Genomic DNA, 18,877 nt, shown 5'->3' with positions numbered 1-18,877 from the left:
CCCCCCAGGTCCTTTTCCCCCAGGCACTTCCCAGCCCCTCTCCCCCATCCTGGAGCCCTGCAGGGGGTTGGTGTGACCCCAGGGCAGGACCCAGCCCTTGGCCTTGTTGAACCTCATCCCATTGGCCTCAGCCCATGGATCCAACCTGGCCAGGTCCTTCTGCAGAGCCTCCAGACCCTCACAATCCTCTTCCTTGCTCTGAACTTCATTAAGAAAACTCAACCTAAAGGATTCTATGATTCTAAGAATAAAATGCTCCAAAATTGAATCTACATTTTAGTGCTTTCAAGGTCCTTAAGATATTGTCTTAAATCTGTTACAACCAGTTCATTAAAACAAAAATAAAGTCAGTTTGATCAAATGGTTCTTAGCTGCCAAAAAAAGCTTCTCTCTGTTTCCCTGCTGGATTTGCTGCCTCTTAACTTCAACTTGTCACCCTCTAACCTCAATTCCTGCAACATTTGTCCTCAGGCAATCCAAGAAGGCCAGTTACCAATGTGGAATGTTACCATCAGTGACAGGACATCTCTTACCTGGGATTTCTTGCTCTCTTGCTCCTTTTTCTCCATCTGGGCTTGCAGCTTCTTCCTCTCCTGCTCAAGTTCCCTCACTCGCTTCTGTAGCTTTAGGAAGAGGGTCATGTCCATGGCAGCCTTCTCCATCCCAACCTCCTGGAGAGGAACAGGAGAGTGGGGAAGAAAACAAGAAGATTTCAGTCAAGTTTTATCACTTTTGTTTGGAGAAGCCCTTTGAGATGAAGCCCAACCCTTCCCCCATCCCTGCCAGGTCCCCACTGCCCCGTGTCCCTCACCCCACATCTCCAGGGCTTGGAAACCCCTCCAGGGGTGGGGACTCCACCACTGCCCTGGGCAGCCTGGCACAGCCCTGCACAGCCCTTGCCAGGGAGACATTGCTCCTCAGGGCCAACCTCAACCTCCCCTGGGGCAACTTGAGGCTGTTCCCTCTTGTCTTATCAAATTAAATCCTTCAGATTTTCCAGTCCACCACACGTTCTTCCACCATGTGCTCCAAGGCCCACCCCCATCCTCCTGGTGGACCAGGACTCTTCTCCTCCTCCTCCTGAGCCTGCCCAATTTCCTGTACCTCCACTTGTTGTATCACATCCTCAGTGTCTCCCATCTCAGAGGTTGATATGGAGGGATAGTTGGAATCAGACTCCAAACTGCTCTGGTTGGATGGGTTTCTCCTGTGGCCTGGGGCTTGCTGCCAAGGAGTGATGGAGAGACAGAAAACATTCAGCACTGGAGGCAGGTTTCCTCACAGAGCATTCTTTCTTAGAGCAAATATATTCAAAGTCCCCTTCCTTAAAGTCTCCACTGTCACCTTCTAGAGAATTCCATTTTCTAGCTCTTCTGCCCTACCCTAAACATTCCTATTAACACAGGGGAAGAGCTGAAAAGAAAAGGTTGAGGTGCTACAAGAAGCTCAGTTGAAAAAATTCTCCATGAATTAAAAGGGTTTTCACCACACTGGATGCCTGTGAAGTGTGAGTGTGCAAATCGGAAGAGCTGAAAAGAAAAGGTGCTACAAGAAGCTCAGTTGAAAAAATTCTCCATGAATTAAAAGGATTTTCACCACACTGGATGCCTGTGAACGTGCAAATCTGAGCTCAAGCTGCTGGTGTTCACAGCACCCCTTCAATGCTCAACCTTTCCCCCCCAATCCAGCATCACTCTGTGACCTCATTTTCAACAGTTCTTCTTCAACCTTGGCAAAGCTGAACCTCTCCACTTTGACTTTGGACATTCTGAAGTCATGTTCTTGGGGGTTTTTTTTGGGTTGGGTTGGGTTTTTTTGGAACCCAGCACCTCCACGTGGATATCAGTGAAACAAAAAGCAAAACAAGAAGCATGAACCAGCTCTGGTTGAGATTCACAGATGCCTCTAAGGAGGTAACAGAGAAGTGGGAAAGACCAGGCTCCTTTTTCAAGGCACACATATGGTCCAGCTTCAGTAGAAGTTCAAGTTTAGAATCATAGACTTGTTCTGGTTGGAAGAGACCTTCAAGATCAAGCCCAACCACTCCCCCAGCACTACCAGGTCCCCAAATAACCCACGTCCCTCAGCACCACATCTCCATGGCTTTTACCACACCAAACATCAAGCACAAACTGCAGGATCAGGTCAGTCCTATGAAGTGTTTTGGGGATGAATGAGCTGCACGATCCACTGGCAGCCCCAGAACACAACAAAACAGGGAAAAATTCTGATTTTTTTACCTTTATAAGAGTGATTTCATCTTGCAAGTTGTCATATCTCTGCTCCAGCCTTGAATATTCCTTTACCAAGTTCTGGTAACGAGATCTCTCTTCTTCCAGCTCTTGCTTCATCTGGAGATTTTCCTCAAGTGTGTTTTGTGCCAATTCACCTTTCAAGAGAGAAGAGAACAAAATTTTCCTCGTTTCTGAAATGTCCTTCTTGTAAATAGGCACAAAATCAGTCACTAACAACCAAAACTCTTGTATTTTGGCCAAGAACCTTTCAAATACATAAAGCAGTCTCTAATATTTACAGATTATGATGACCTAGAGTCATCTCTTTGGAACATCTGTAGGTTTCCAATGCTCCAAAAGCCCAAAATGCTTCAGGAGTACCAGAGAGCAGGGGCAGATACATCCACAGGACAATTCATGATGATTTTTAAGGTCCTTTTCAACCCAAATACTTCCATGATATGATTCTATGATGCTCTTTGTAAACCCTGCAACAAAAGCTAAGCTGAAAAAGATGATGGAAAATAAAATAAAGCTCAATACAGCCCTGAGAGTTTTTTGGTTTGGGATTTTCTCAGGTTGCCTTCTTCTGTGGATATCTCAGCATCTGAGACCCTGCTTCCAAAACCACTCAGAGGCTCCTGTCACTTCAATCAAATCCTTTATCACAGCTCAATGTTGTTCACTGTGCAATTCCTTGGATCCTTTTATTCATCAATCTCAGGATTCTGTTCACCTCTGCCCTCTGCCTGCACTAAATGCTGCCACATCACTGAATTAAAAAGCCCTTTGAGGTCTTTTATTCCACATTTCACCAATCCAACCAGCCTCTATCTGACCATCCACCAGCACGACAACACGAGTGGAGTCACCTAGAGGAGAAAACAATTCCAAAACCCCCCAGGAAAGGGCTGTGGGGAGATAACACTTGTCCAAGCAAGAGAAGCACAGAGTTAATCCCAAGTTTCAGGGGAGAACAATTAAACCCCTTCATTAGCAGAGGCAGGATGATATCAGAAGCAGTTTTTCTCACCTTCAGATTGACCCAGGATCCTGCTGTTAAGCTCCTCTTTCTCCTGCTTCAGGAGAGCATTTTCTTCTTCCAAGTCAGAGATACGCTACAGGAAGAAGACAAAGGATTGAGGCCTCTGCAGAGGGTTGAAGTTCCACCTGGCTGGAGCTTTGTTTGGCCTTTCTTTGCTCTTTGAAAGATCTTGGGCTTTGAAAGCCCCCAGGAGTGGAGTGGAGGAAAAATCTGCTGCAACAACAGTGACTAACTTGGCTACTCTGAGGGCATCTCTCCCTTAAATTAATGTTTTCTGTAGAATCTTACAGACTAGTGAGTAGCTTTGGTGGCCATGATCTCCAGGAGTGAAACTCCTACAAGTGATCAGGTCTTGAAATGAAAGCTTTATTGCCATATCTCCATGGGCTTCATGATTATCTCCAAGTCAAAGCACTGACTGGGGTAAAAGAAAAAACCCTCTGCTGATTATTTCAAGCAACGTGGCCCTGAAATCATAGAAGAGAAGCATCAACTTGTTGCAGTTGGATGAGACCCTGAAGATCATCAAGTCCAACCCTTCCCCCAGCACTGCCAGGTCCCCACTGCCCCGTGTCCCTTGGCTTGGTTGGACAGGGCAGGAGGTGCCTGGTGAAGAGCCCCATCTGGGCACTCTTCCACCCAAATAAAACCATGGCTAAGGAGAGAGCTTTGGGGGGGGGCTTTTTAATCTCCAAAAGGGACTCATCTTCAGGTTGTTGCTCCAAAAGAATTATTTTAGTCCTTCTCCCACTAGAATGTGTTCTGGTGGAATGGTGGCAGCACTGGGGCACCTCAAAGGGATCCAGAAAGCACCAGGGTTTGCATGGAGGTTGAGAAGAAAACCAGAAACATCTTTAGGCTCCAACCCAGCTCCAGACTCTCTAAAGACATGTGGCCACCAGCCTAAGCTGGTGTTGGGGCAGTGCTTCTGCTTGGGTTGGTCTCCACACAGGTCATGTTCTGCCCACTCTGAAAGGTGGGGAGGGACCTTTTACAACTGCAGGTAGTGACAGGATGAGGGGTGATGGCTTCAAATTGGAAGAGGGGAAGATTCACATCAGAAGTTAGGAAGAAGTTCTTCCCCCTGAGGGTGGTGAGACCCTGGCCCAGGTTGCCCAGGGAAGCTGTGGATGCTCCATCCCTGGAGGTGTTCAAGGCCAGGTTGGATGGGGCTTGGAGCAACCTGCTCTAGTGGGAGGTGTCCCTGCCCATGGGAAGGAGATGATCTTGAAGGTCCCTTCCAACCCCAACCAGTTGATGATCCTCTGATACCTACAACACCAACCACTCCAACAGAAGCCCTCACATCCCATACCAGGAGCTCCAGCATTTCCATGGTTGTTAAGTACCCTCATGCCCAGCTGAGTCTGGGTTTGGAGAATTTCTTCATAGTGCAGAAGGCACCAAAATGGGGCATGATCCTGCCATGAGGCAGATGCTGCTCCTGCAGGATGTCCACCTGCCCTCTCTGCTCTGTGACCTCATTTTGAGGGTGACTTTTAAGGGCCAATTAGTGAGGAAAAGAAAACTAAGACTTCAAGAAGAGAAATTAAGTGCCTCCAGCCCTGGGAAGGGCAAGGTTTCACCAGCACGACCTCCTGGACAGCAGGAGATGTGAGAAGGGGACCTACCTTTCTCAGCAGGTCTTTCTCCTTCACGTAGCTGTCTTCCACCACCTTCCTCTCCCCATGAGCTTTCTCCAGCTCCAGTCGAAGATGCTCCAGCTCCTCCTGCAAGCTGACAAGCTGGTTGCCATCACTCTGCTGGTATTGGACCAGTTCCTTCTTCAGCTTTTCCACCTCGGAGGAGTGGGTAGACAGGAGGGTTGAGAGCTGCTCGTTGAGAAGTTTGTATTCCTTGTTCTGCAGCCAACATGCCCAGAAGAAGAGAAATGAGAAACCTGAGTGAGATCAGTGCACGTAGGGAGGAGCTGTAGAAGGAAATGTTGAAAATTCTGGAGGATGGGGAGAAACAAACTTCTGGGAACAACCAATTCCATGGCCATGCTCCTAAAGCTCCCAATAGTTGGGTTAAGGATTAGAGAAGCATTTGTGAAATTGATGTTACACATGAAACAAAGGCAACCAAGCCAAAAATCTACACCAAAAATCTACACTTCTCTTCCAGCTTCCAAGCAAGGTTGTTCAATGCAGTTGGTTTGCAGGGTTTTTTTTTTTTGGGGGGGTTGGTCTGGAGCATTGGGTTTGTGGTTTCTCCTTTTACTCCTGGCTCCTGTGCCCACAGAACTCAGGGTGACAATGCACCACAGCAGAATTGCAACCTGGAGCACAGGGAGCTGCCTACAGCCCAGCTTTAAGTCATGTCCCAGCTCCACTGTTGCTTATTTATTCAGATTTTCCCTTGGAAATCACTTCTCCAAGACTTGCTCCCAAGTTTGGAGACATGAAAACTCTCTGGGCAACCTGGGCCAGGATCTCACCACCCTCAGGGTCAAACATTTCTTCCTTCTCTCCAGTCTAAATCTCCCTCTTCTAGTTTCAAACCATCCCCCCTTGTCCTGTCCCAGCAGATCCTGGTCAGAAGTCTAGCCCATCTAGGCCCGCTTGAAGTCCTTGCAGGCCGCCAGAAGGTCTCCCTGGAGCTTTCTCTTCCCCAGGCTGAACAAGCCCACAAGTTTTTAGTTGATGTGGATGGAGGCTGAGAAAAGCTTGTGGTGAAGATGCCAGCAGCCTTAAAACACATAAATAAAGCCCTAATATATCCTTTTAAAAAGTCAATGGCCTCTGGAAGTTCTGACATAAAGATTTGGACTGGTTGGGACAAGCAGTAAAGGTGCCAAGTCACAGATCCTGAGGCTCAAGTTCTTCCTCTGAGGTGTTCATCAGAGTCAAGTGAGGAGAAAAAAGATCATCCAGTTCCAACCCCCAGCCATGGGCAGGGACATCTCCCACTAGAGCAGGTTGCTCCAAGCCCCATCCAACCGGGCTGGGGTAGTGATGGAGCATCCACAGCTTCCCTGGGCAACCTGGGCCAGGGTCTCACCACCCTCAGAGTGAAGAAAGAGGTATGACCTAGGTCTCTAGTACAACAGAGTTTCCAAAGATCTTTACAGAGTGAAGAAGAAGAAGAGAAAAGCACCACTGAAATGAGAGAATTTTATCTTCTCAGTCTACACAGGTTCTTCCAGATGAGACAGAGCCCTCTACAAATGGATAGTGACATGGTGGATACCAAAATCCCCATCTTTACTTTGGACTAATCTCTTTTATATTCCAAATCTGGGTTGCAGGACTGGTCTTCTACCATGGCTCTGATCATCCTTTTGACCCCTCTCTAGGTGTCCTCTTGTCATGAGCTCCTAGAGAGCATTTGCTGTCTCCTATCAGCATCCTTGGTCCTCCCTGCAAGAGGTCCTCACCAGAGACTGCTCAACAGACCCTGTTAAACCTGAACTTGCTTGATTTCATCCAGCCCAGCAAAGTTGGGACAATCCTGGTTTCAACCCAATCTCTAGGTTATTTTCCTGCCATCTTTTTGACCAAAAAGAACAAAAAAAACCCACAAAATTGGTCCAAGGTGGATCAACCAAATTGTTCCAATGTGGATATTTTGCAGTAAAACAGATTTAAACCTTTCTTGGGCAAGCAAAAAATCTTGTGCCTGGTTTGGAAACAGCATTAACAGTCCCAATTTGGGATGCTGGAGCACACGAGGTGAGGCTGATGGACAATAATAGGTCTGAAGGTTTTCCAGAGGAAGATCTCCTCCTCCTCCTCAGGGGCACTCAGGGTTTTTGCACCTCTCCATCCATGCATGAATTAAGCAGCAGAAATAGAAACATTTTCTTCCACAGTCAGGCAGCAAATGAGGTGACTGCAGCTCACCAGGTCACCTCCAATGGTTTTCCTCTGGAAAAGTTAATGAAGAGTTGGAAAAGTTGGGTATAGAGAGGAGCAAGGACTGAAATGAAGAGAGTTCAGGGGAAAATGGGATGGAATCAACTGGCAACTGCCAGGGATAAAAGATCCAAGGTATTAAAAAGAAAATCTACAGGAATGGGGGTAAAAAAAGATGATTAAAATTAATACTGCTGCTCTATCACCAAGTCCAGTGGCTGAGGAGACCCAGTGTAGATGTTCATGCTGATGGCACAAGTCCAGCCCAGATACATGGACCTAAAATCATAGAACTATAAAACTGTTTTGGTTGGAAAAGACCTTAAAGATTGTTGAGTCCAACTATTAACCCAGCACTGATGAGTCCAGAACTAACCCATGTCCCTCAGCACCACATCTCCAGGGCTTGGAAACCCCTCCAGGGGTGGGGACTCCACCACTGCCCTGGGCAGCCTGGCACAGCCCTGCACAGCCCTTGCCAGGGAGACATTGCTCCTCAGGGCCAACCTCAACCTCCCCTGGGGCAACCTGAGGCTGTTTTCCCCCTGTCAGGGGCTGTGCAGAGGCAGAAGGTCTCCCCTGAGCCTCCTTTGCTCCAGGCTCAGCACCCCCAGCTTCCTCAGCTGCTCCTCCCCACACTTGGCCTCTAGACCCTTCCCCAGCAGCTCCGTTGCCCTTCTCTGGCCACGCTCCAGCCCCTCAAGGTCCTTCTGGGAGGGAGGGGCCCAAAACTGACCCCAGGATTCAAGGTGCAGCCTCCCCAGTGCCCAGCCTGGTGGGATAATCCTTGTCCTGCTCCTTCTGGCCACACTGATGCTGCTCCAAGCCAGGCTGCTGGTGATGTCCCATCCTAATTAATCCCACCAAACCCCCTCTAGATGAAGGGTGGTCGTGAGCAGCTTTCTGATCTAGAAATACATAGAAAACCTTATGCCTGAAGTTCTCTGCTCCCAACCTCCAGTTCTCCTGCCAAACCCCAGCCCCTCAGGAGGCATTTTGAGTTGAAACACCCTGGTTTGGGTCAGACCCAGCTGAGGTGACCCCACCATGGAGTGAATTAATGGGAGAAGCAAATCTGCCAAGCCTTGGGGTGTCTTCACTCTGCAGGAGCTGAGCCAAAGGAGTCACTTCTCATCATCTTCAGAGCAGGAACTCTGGGGTCACACAGGGCTGGGAGAGATTTAAGGCAGGGAGGAGACCACGGGTGATGTGGAAGTGTTCTGACAACACCCCCAACACCATCCACTGCAATTACTGGTAAGTGGTACTAGAAATAAAAGAGGCAGCTTGAATTGCAGAGGATGTTTCTCTTCCAAAAGGGTGTTTGAAGGATGTAGGTGGATATTCATTTCTCCAGGACTACAGCTGGGGCTTACTCAGCGTGGATACACTCCTGCCTGAAGCTCTTCTACAGCTCTGGGAAGCAATTAGCAGAGTAACTCGTTAGGAAGGTGTGAGTAGGGGGAGAAGAGCACTCTCAGCAGGTGACACCAAGCTGAGTGGAGCAGTCAAGGTGGCTGAGAGACAGGATCCATCTGGGCTTTGGAGCAGGGCCAGATTGAAGGGGACCTAGAAGAAAGCTGGGGATGGACTTTGGAGCAGGGGCTGTTGGGACAGGACAAGGGGGGATGGTTTGGAACTCAAAGAGGGAGATTTAGACTGGAGAGAAGGAAGAAATGTTGGACCCTGAGGGTGGTGAGACCCTGACCCAGGTTGCCCAGAGAGCAATCAAATGACCTTCTGCCAACTTCTCTATCTTGTGTAGGATTTCCTTGAACCTCAGAGAGTTTGAGGTGCTGGACCAGCTGCCTCCCCTGCAGAGGCAGAGACTGAAAACCATCAGCAGCACAAATTCCTGCTCACCAGCATCCAGCTGCTCTGTTTTGGAGGAACATCCCTGATGTCTCTGGCGTGTCACAAGGTGTCCAGGTCACCTCCATCATCTCCAGGAGCAGGTTCTCCCCTCCTGACTCATCTTTTTAGGCTATTGAGTAACAACAGGACTGGGGGGAATGGGGCAAAGCTGGAAGGGGCAGATTCAGGCTGGATGTGAGGAAGAAGTTCTTCCCCAGGAGAGTGGTGAGACCCTGGAAGGGGTTGCCCAGGGAGGGGGTTGAGGCCCCATCCCTGGGGGTCTTTAAGGCCAGGCTGGAGGAGGCTCTGGGCAGCCTGATCTAGTGGGAGGTGTCCCTGCTCATGGCAGAGGGGTTGGAACTGGGGGATCCTTGTGGTCCCTTCCAGCCCTGACAGATTCTGATCTGTTTTAGCAGAGGACTTTAGAGCCCTCATGGCTCAATGGTTGGACTGGATGATCTTGGAGGTCCCTTCCCACCTAAATGATTCTATGATTCTGTGATTCTGTGATCATGCCTCTGACTTCTTTGCTCACCCCAGAATTTCAGAAGCATTTAGGTTGGAAAAGACCCATCACGGAGTCCCACCATAAACCAGAGTATCCCTGTGACCAAGTGGCGACTGCTGAAGACCTCTCTGTGATCACAGTGACACCCCTCCAGCCATCCCCACAGGTCCCCATCCCTCGTGCCACCTCCCATCTCCTCCTTCTGAGCCTTCCTAGGAGGGATGACAGAAGAAAGGCAAAGCAGGAGGAGGACCCAGGACTCGCCCCAGGACCTCTCGGGACGTACCTGCTCATCGATCTTCCTCTGCAGCTGGACCACCTTGTTCTCCATGCCAACGTTGAGCTTCCTGAGGTGCTCTGCTGAGCGGGCCTCTATCCTCAGAGCCCTCAGCTCCTGCTTGGCCTTCAGGCGCCGGAAGCAGCACTGCAGGAGGATGGTGGCCCCCCGGAGCTGGAGGAAACGCCTACGGGCCAACCAACCACGGACGTGCTTCTGCAGGATGGTGGCTTTGTGCTCCAAGAGGACCTGCAAAACACGGGTGGAAGGGACTAGAAGTGTGGCCAGAAGGTCGAGGAAGGTATCCCTGTGATTCTCCCCCTCTGCTCTGCTCTGGTGAGACCCCACCTGGAGTACTGCATCCAGTTCTGGAGCCCCCAGGACAAGAGGGACGTGGAGCTGCTGGAGCGTGTCCAGAGAAGAGCCACCAGAATGATCCGAGGGCTGGAGCAGCTCTGCTGTGAGGACAGACTGAGAGAGTTGGGGCTGTTCAGTCTGGAGAAGAGAAGGCTCCGAGGGGACCTTATTGTGGCCTTCCAGTATCTTAGGGGGCCCTACAAGAAAGCTGGGGAGGGACGTTTTAGGATATCGAGTAACAACAGGACTGGGGGGAATGGGGCAAAGCTGGAAGGGGCAGATTCAGGCTGGATGTGAGGAAGAAGTTCTTCCCCAGGAGAGTGGTGAGACCCTGGAAGGGGTTGCCCAGGGAGGGGGTTGAGGCCCCATCCCTGGGGGTCTTTAAGGCCAGGCTGGAGGAGGCTCTGGGCAGCCTGATCTAGTGGGCGGGGTCCCTGCTCATGGCAGAGGGGTTGGAACTGGGGGATCCTTGTGGTCCCTTCCAACCCTGACAGATTCTGATCTGTTTTAGCAGAGGACTTTAGAGCCCTCATGGCTCAATGGTTGGACTGGATGATCTTGGAGGCCCCTTCCAACCTAAAGGATTCTAGGATTCTATGAAGTTCTACCTTGTGGTAGATCCTCCTGACCAGCATGCCCCTGGCAAAGGCCTGGATGGTGATGGTGGCACCACGGACTCTCAGGAAAGCTCGGCGGATCCGCACCATTCGGTACTGCTTCTGGAAGATGATGGCAGCTTTGGTCCTCCTCAGGTGTTCAGCAAGCCTGCAAAAGCCCAGGAGAAAGGTCAGCAGGACAACTCAACTCCTGGAAGAATTTTTTGTCCAAAAAAAATGGAAGCAGAAATCACCACACCTCAGGATTCCACACCAGCGTTGAACCCAAATGTTTTCCAGTTTTCCACCTTGGTTTGAACTCTCTTGGAGCCAACCAAGGTCCAAGTTGGCTCCAGCACTTCCCTACCTATCAAAAGCCAACGTTGCACGGGGCATCCAGTGACTGAGTGAGAGCAGCAGCCAATGGATTGGATGTTGAAACTGGTGTGCACTGGTTTGGCAACGTTCAGGAGAGGAGCCCCCAGCAATCCACAGGGAGCAGATCGTGAGGGATGTGGTCAGCTCCACGTCCACGTGGCTCCCCTTCTCCAACTGAAACCAGGTTCAATTTGCTCTAAATATGTTACTAAATGCTTCCATTTAATTTGGGAACTAGCTTGTTTTGCTGAATTTCTGGTTCATTTCCTTATCTAGATGGTTCATCCACTTCTTTGTGAAAATCATCTCAAAGCCACGTCAGGTTGGCTTCTAAATTCTCTTTCTCAAGGATGATTGTCTCTCATTAGGACTCATTGAACATCCCACTGATGAGGGATCATCTTTCCAAGAGAAGAAGACAGTTATTTGGATGACATCCACCCCTAGGTAACCTGCACGGAGAGGTGAACTGAGAAAGGATGTTGAAGAACCACTGCTGCTTCCAGCTTCTCCTTCAGGTCATACCCCATCACTGGGACATCACCAGGGGTTCCTCCTCCCCTCCACAGAGGGATAGTTGGTTGATGGAAAGTCAAATCATAGAATCATAGACTGGTTTGGGTGGGAAGGGACCTCTCAAGGTCACCCAGTCCAACCCCCCTGCAGGGAGCAGGGACATCTGCAGCTAGAGCAGGGTGCTCAGAGCTCCATCCAACCTCCCCTGGGATGGTTCCAGGGATGGGGCAGTGACCACCTCTCTGGGCAACCTGGGTCTCACCACCCTCATTGTCCAACATTTCTTCCTTCTCTGTGGTCTAAATCTCCCTCTTTTAGTTCCAAACCATCCCCCCTTGTCCTGTCCCAACAGGCCCTGCTCAAAACTCTGTCCCCAGCTTTCTTCTAGACCCTCCTGAAGCCTGCAAGGAGGTCTCCCTACATATATAGTCCAAGTCTGTAGGTGTCCATGGACAGCCCATCACAGAAGTTAAAGTTAATCCCTGACTCTCCATTTTTCTTCCCCTCCTCTTATTGCTCAGGTCTCATTGGCTTGGTCTTCAAGTGAGTTGTAAGGCTGCTGAGAGGGACCTGCAGTAAACAGGTCACCAAACTCTCCAGCTTTGCTTAGTTGAGACCTTCTCATCCCCAGATTGTCCATGATCCAATCCCTCTCCCAAGCACACCACCATGAACTCAGTTAATGTTTCTGATGTTCTTCCAAACTCTAACATGATGGAGAGGAAATCTTTGGAAGCAACATGGGAGTTCTTCACTTCAATTGCTTCACTAATTGATATAAATGGACATTCATCCAGTTTTTTCAGCCTGGAGAAGAGAAGGCTCCAGGGAGACCTTCTGGGGGCCTTTCAGGACTTCTAGGGTGCCTAGAAGAAAGCTGGGGGCAGACTTTTGAGCAGGGCCTGTTGGGACAGGACAAGGGGGGATGGGTTGGAACTCAAAGAGGGAGATTTAGACTGGAGAGAAGGAATGTTTGACCCTGAGGGTGGTGAGCCCCTGGCCCAGGTTGCCCAGAGAGGTGGTCGCTGCCCCATCCCTGAAGTGTTCAAGATCAAGCTGGATGGGGTCTGAGCAACCTGCTCCAGTTGGTCTTTAAAGGTCTCTTCCCACCCAAACCATCCTAAGATCATGACTGAAAAAGTGACTGTGAAGAAGCCTTGTAGCAAACCATTGACCTCTATTCTTCTGTCATTCTTCTGTCCTGCAAACAACCCTGTTGCCAGGGATCTGGAGTGACCCTTCTCATTGCAAAGGATCCAGCAAATCAGTTCTGAGACCTCCCCTTGGACACTGAGGTGGTGCAAACCTGGTCCCTGCAGAGGAAGTCCCAGAAAAATACTCCTCCTGTGAAACACTTCCACCTAAAGATCTCAGAGTCATCAGATGAGAACCTAGTTGTCTATGCTACAGCCCTGGCTGAGCTCCTCAGAATTAAATCAATATCCATATGACATCAAATTGAGATAGAGAGTTTTCATCTCTTGCCCCTTGGAGAGATGGACCAGGGATGAATCCTGACTTCAGCCCAAGAGCTTTGACCACAGTGGTCAAAGAGCACAACGTGGATCCTGAAAGGCAACACCTCGTGCAGAACATCTCCAACCTCTCCCACACACAAACCCCCTCAAGTTTGAAGGTCCACGAGGTGGAACAGAAGTGCCATGGAGAAGTTGTCCACTTGCCCTCCCACCTCACCCTTCCTCAGAGGGCTTCCTAGGACCCACCTCCGTGCCAGGTGCCCCCGGGCGTAGCGTTGGATGAGCACTGCAGCTTCTCTCAGCCTTTTGTAGCTGAGCCTCTGCAGCCAGCCCCTCACTGTCTTCTGAATCAGGATGGTGGCAGCTCTGAACTTATCTGCTCGAAGCTTCTCCAGATATGCCACCTGGCCTGCACGGAAAAAGATCTTGGTACGGCCAAACTGGAACTTGTCTGGATCCTTTTCAAAAGCATAAAGGAAACTCAATTTAATTCAGGCAAACATTTAGTTTTCTGCTTTCTTCTTTTTTTTTTAAAATCTATCTAGTTCAGAAGACACAGATTCAAAAAAGAAAAACCCACTTGGAATCCAAATGATCAGTTGACATCTCCTTTTAATTGGGTGAAGAGCTTAGATTCCAAATCACCTTCTCTATACTCAATGAAGAGTGCAGCACTAGGCTACAAAGTTCCACATCATTACAGGAATTTGGAATGGGGTTTTTTTAGGAATTGGGGGTTTTTGGAGGTTAAATAAACTAATGCAACACTAGAGGGATGCAAGAAAAGATTTAAGGCTCAGATCTGCTCTGCAAATGGTTCTGCAGCCAAGGGAGATTTCAGAACAACACAGGTGAGACCAAGAAGGGTTTGGTGAGGAGAGGTGCCAAAAACTTCTTACTTAAGAAGAAAAAGGTCTCAATCTTTGGGAAGAAAAAGTTCTCCATCTATGGGAAGAAAAAGTTCTCCATCTATGGGAAGAAAAAGTTCTCCATCTATGGGAAGCTTTTGTAGCTTTTTTGAAGTATTGGTGGCCATTAGATGCCTCCCACAGCCCAAAATAGGACATTTATTGCATTTTTCTCCTACTCATTTGTGTAAAGAGGCCTTGAATGATTGGCTAAGGTTCAGGATGTTGTCCAAAGCTGGATCTCTGAGATGTGTTCCAGCCATGGAACACAACTTTTTCTAGCCAAAAGTTGAAGGAGGAGTTGGGGGAATGGGTTTTCTAAACATGGTCTAGTTGGTCATGGACAGCCAATGACAAAATTCTGGACTTGATCAGCTCTGAAATCATGGAATGGTTTGGTGGGGAAGGGACCTTTCAAGATCACCCTTCTCTCCAGTCTAAATCTCCCTTTTTTGGTTTCAAACCATCCCCCCTTGTCCTGTCCCAACAGGCCCTGCTCAAAAGCCTCTCCCCAGCTTTCTTCTAGGCCCCTTTGAAGGACTGAAAGGCCACCAGAAGGTCTCCCTGGAGCCTTCTCTTCTCCAAACTGACCAAGCCCACCTCTCTCAGCCTGGGGTTCCAGCAGAGGGGTTCCAGCCCTTGAAGCATTGTTGGGGCCCTCCAATGGTACATTGGTAGAACATGGTCTGTTCAACTTGACTGCAATCAAGTGATCCCATGTCACACTTGCTCTCACTACTTCCTTGTTTGACCATCTTATTGTGGAACAAGCCCCAGGCTGAAGAAGCACCTTCACAAGCAGCAGGTGAAGCAGGAAAACCACTTCAAATCCTATCCAAGCCACGAGCTTCTGTGCTGTCAAAATCATCACCAAAGATCTGCTCCCAGCTCACCTTGATGAGGTCTTCCAAGAGGGTCTGACAGATCTGCTTCTTGTCCTTCTTAGAGAGGTCTCTCTTCTTCATAAGAACACGGTACCTATTGAAGAAGTCAGGGTAGGACCACCTGAAAGCAAAGGATACACAGGATTAATCTCCCTGCTGGGCATCATCTCCTCAAAATCAAGTGTTTGGAGGCATGGAGGAGTCAAAACATGAAGCTCATATCCCAAGGGATCTCCCACCACTACCCTCAGCATGGATCACAGCATCCCAGGTTGGAAGGAACCTCAAGGGTCACCTAGTCCAACGTTTCTTGGCAAAAACACAGCCTAGAGAAGATGGCCCAGCACCTTGTCCAGCTGAATCTTCAACGTGTCCAACGTTGGGGAATGTTCTTTCAGGATGAAAGCCACCTGAAAGACCTTAGGTCCCCAAAGGTGACCCCCAATCTCATCTCTCCCCTGCCACTGAAGGACCTATCACTGCATTTCTAGCCTGGAACAGGAAGGGGATGGACCACCCTGTTTTCACTCCTCCTGATGGGCTTCCCAAGCTGTTGCCTTTCACCCAACAAAGCTGTTCCCTCCAGAAAGGACATTTTCATTTGGAAGAGACCACAGAACTCCTCCTTTGGCCAAAAAAAATCTTAAAACCCCATCTTGATAAGATGATAGAGAATTAATAAAACAGAAACTCTTTCTTCTTTTCCTCCTCCAAACTCTGTGGCTCATTAAATGGAATGAATCAATTCACTCATCACTCCACGTTGAGATCTGGGGCCAAGACCCTTAAAACAAACCCAAAAATCTCTGGCTGTCTGAAAAGACAAATCCAGCAGTGAAAGTTCCAAATCTGCAACACTAATTAAAGGAATTAGAGCTAGGAAATATCATCTCCTGCTGCTGCTGTCAGATGGGAGATCCTGCAGACTGGACCCTGAAATTGCTTCAGCCAACTTGCAGCCTTCTCCAAAATAACCCAGTTGAGTTCTGGACCCCTCAAAAACTGGAGGTTTTCATCCCAACGTGTTTCCAGCCATCCTCATGTCCAAAAAACACACAGAAGAAACATCAAAGGAAGCTGGGAGAGAACTGTGGAGGTTTTGTTTTCTGCCCTCAGGCATCTGAGAGCCTGAGCCTCACCCAGAGGATGTTCTAGAAGCCAAGGTGAGAAGACACTTGTATGAGGAGCAGGCAGACAGAAATATCTTCTCCTCTGCCCAGCTGCCCCTCGTGGGTTGTTTCTGTGTCATCCTCAACTCTTCCTGTTTTGCCACTTCCAGAGAGTGGGCAGGAAAACCCAAATCAACCAATGGCCACAGAGATGGTTGTGATGGGTCCCAGTTTGCATTGGTGGGGCTGGGTGAGACATCACACTACCTGAACACCTCCTGTGTCCAAGACTCTATAAAATACTTCATCTCTGAGGAAACTTCTTGAAGGTTGGAAGCTGGGATACTTGGTAAGATATTTGGTAGCTTAGTGAATGTTTCAGCCCTATCACAGAATCAGTTTGGTGGGAAGAGACCTTCCAGATGGAGTCCAACCATTAACCCAGCACTGCCAGGTCCCCACTGACCCATGTCCCCACATCTCCATGGCTTTGAAACCCCTCTAGGGATGGAGACTCTACCACTTTCCTAGCTACATGGGCTGGACTTGGGGGTGGGCAGGCAAGAACCTCAGCTTAAAAATCACCAAAAATCCTGGATTACCACTCAAAAACAGTAAGAGATCTGCTGTGGGGTTAGGTACAGCAAAACCAACCACAAGGATTATGGAAGACTTGGGGCTTGGATCCTGGTGGGCTTCAGCTTCTGCTTGATTCCTCTTTGCTTTCTGAATTCTTTTGGGTTATAATTATATTTCCCAGTTTTTAGAGGGGATTTTAACCCTTTTGGTTTGTACAAGTCAAACCAGTTTTCCTTTGGGGCAGCTCCAAATCAAACCTGACAGGAGAAACCAAGCATGAAGCCCAAGGCACGTGGCCAACCTGGAGACCTCTTGCCTGCCCAAGGAGAACTTGGCAGGAGGAGAAAAGACAAGGAGGGAGTATTGCCATGACCCTGCCAGAGTCAGTTGAGAGGCTGATCTTATTTCACTGCTGCTCTTTGGAAGAAGAAATTGTTCTGTAGGTGCCACCCAGACTCCTCTGACCAAGAGCAGATGGTGAAGAGGCAACACACATAACTGGGGGCAAGGGTCCAAGCTGGGCAGAAAGCACCAAAACCCATCATCTTCCTGCACTGAGATGATGGAGATCCTTCAGCTGCTTCCAAACAAGAGGCAGAGACCTGCAGAAAGTCCTGAAAGATAGATTGGAACTCAGTGCAGAAAGGGTCTTTCTTCAGGGCCTGGCCTTCTCATCTCACAAGGGGGTAGAAGCTGATCTTCTGGCTGCTTCCATCTTCAGGCCACCTTGAAGATAACTAAAACAATGGACTTTTTAGGAGTCATTCTCACAGGAGACACTGGAAGTGGCAGGGAATATGCTCACTGATTGCTCATGGGGTGGTGGCCTCCATAGTCCTCCACCCACCTCTAGGGAAGAGCTTCTGGGGGCCTGGAAGGACTTCAAGGGGGCCTAGAAGAAAGCTGGGGACAGACTTTTGAGCAGGGGCTGTTGGGACAGGACAAGGGGGGATGGTGTGAAACTAAAAGAGGGAGATTTAGACCAGAGAGAAGGAAGAAATGTTTGACCCTGAGGGTGGTGAGCCCCTGGCCCAGGCTGCCCAGAGAGGTGGTCGCTGCCCCATCCCTGGAACCATCTCAGGTGAGGTTGGATGGAGCTCTGAGCAACCTGCTCTAGCTGCAGTTGGACTTAATAACCTCAAAAGGTCCCTTCCCACCCAAACCATTTCAGGATTCTAATTAATGGCTCAGGTAAGAAATTGGGGGTGAAATTCTGACTCCTGAGGAAGCTTCCAAAGAGCATCTCCCCAAGGAGTCAGCAGCTGCCCAAAACATCTCCAACCTATTGTTTCAGGACAATTGCAGAGATGTTACTCCAGCAGCATTGAATGAAGAGCTGAAAGGAGCACAAGAAGACCTTGAAGCTTTTATGACTTCACCATCACAGGGTTTCTTTCAGTGGCCTGAAACAACTGAATGCAAAATCAAGATTTTTAAGCAGTCAGGAGTTGGTATCTATTGATCTTTCTAGAGGAGCCCAAAGCTGTTTGGGGGCACTCAGGTTGAACATCTGAGCCAAGATGTGACATGAAATTATTTTAGAAACTGTGGTTGAGGGAGAAAATTTCTCATGCCTTGTTGGGTGCAGTGGTGGCTTTGAATTGGCTTGAAAACATGCAGGTTGGCATGGCTTGGAATTATGGAATGGTTGGAAAGGACCTCTAGGATCATCAAGTCCAACCTTCCTCCCAACCACTAGACCATCAGCTAGACCAAGTAGCTGGAATATAACCAATGAAGGTGGGAAAAAGCCCCTCCCTTCCTACACTGCCTTTGTTGGGAGTGGGCAAGCAGAACTTCTGGCAGAAGTTACAACATTCTTCAGAGTGACCCCACAGTGGGAGAACTTCTCACCTCAGTGAAACACCACCAAGAAGAAAAATGTAGAGTTTGGCTAAAATCCAAGTGAAAAAACTTGTTCTAAAGAGGCTTTTGTGATTAATGGAGATGGGCACCAATTAATTCTCTACAAATTAATCTGCATGTAGCCAGAAGAGGAATGGTTTTAGAGTATGGAGACATCTTCCATGCTTTATCCATGGAAGCCCATGATAGATTTATTATCTCCACATCTAAGACAGTCCATTCATCAGAGTTATTCATGGACACGGTAGAAAATAAATCTCCTAAACTCTGTGTGGTATTTCAAACCAACTGAGACATTTTCAATTTACTGGAGAGAGCAGCAGAGTGCAGTGCAGCATGGAAATGATAAAATAAAGGTAGGGGAACCCAAAGGCTTCATCTTGGAGCAGGAGTATCATAAAATCCAGGAAGGGACCTTTCAAGGTCACCCA

General features: G+C 48.8%; 1 protein-coding gene across 1 annotated transcript in view; it reads right to left on the bottom strand.

Moving 5' to 3' along the window:
- Positions 1 to 15,013, bottom strand: part of LOC103771792 (unconventional myosin-Vb-like) — a gene marked incomplete at both ends in the record, with an annotated part of 29,187 nt that extends 14,174 nt beyond the window's left edge. The window contains 9 exons of the mRNA XM_008939104.1: positions 534 to 671; positions 1,105 to 1,224; positions 2,241 to 2,389; positions 3,268 to 3,352; positions 4,911 to 5,141; positions 9,785 to 10,024; positions 10,741 to 10,897; positions 13,347 to 13,558; positions 14,902 to 15,013. Of these exons, the coding sequence (XP_008937352.1) occupies positions 534 to 671; positions 1,105 to 1,224; positions 2,241 to 2,389; positions 3,268 to 3,352; positions 4,911 to 5,141; positions 9,785 to 10,024; positions 10,741 to 10,897; positions 13,347 to 13,558; positions 14,902 to 15,013 (1,444 nt within the window). The remainder of the gene's footprint in view (positions 1 to 533; positions 672 to 1,104; positions 1,225 to 2,240; positions 2,390 to 3,267; positions 3,353 to 4,910; positions 5,142 to 9,784; positions 10,025 to 10,740; positions 10,898 to 13,346; positions 13,559 to 14,901) is intronic.
- Positions 15,014 to 18,877: the final 3,864 nt, after the last annotated feature.

This window comes from Merops nubicus, unplaced genomic scaffold (assembly GCF_000691845.1).
Source record: "Merops nubicus isolate BGI_N331 unplaced genomic scaffold, ASM69184v1 scaffold5474, whole genome shotgun sequence".
Classification (NCBI taxonomy): Eukaryota; Metazoa; Chordata; class Aves; order Coraciiformes; family Meropidae; genus Merops; species Merops nubicus.
This window is presented reverse-complemented; position numbering and strand designations above follow the sequence as displayed.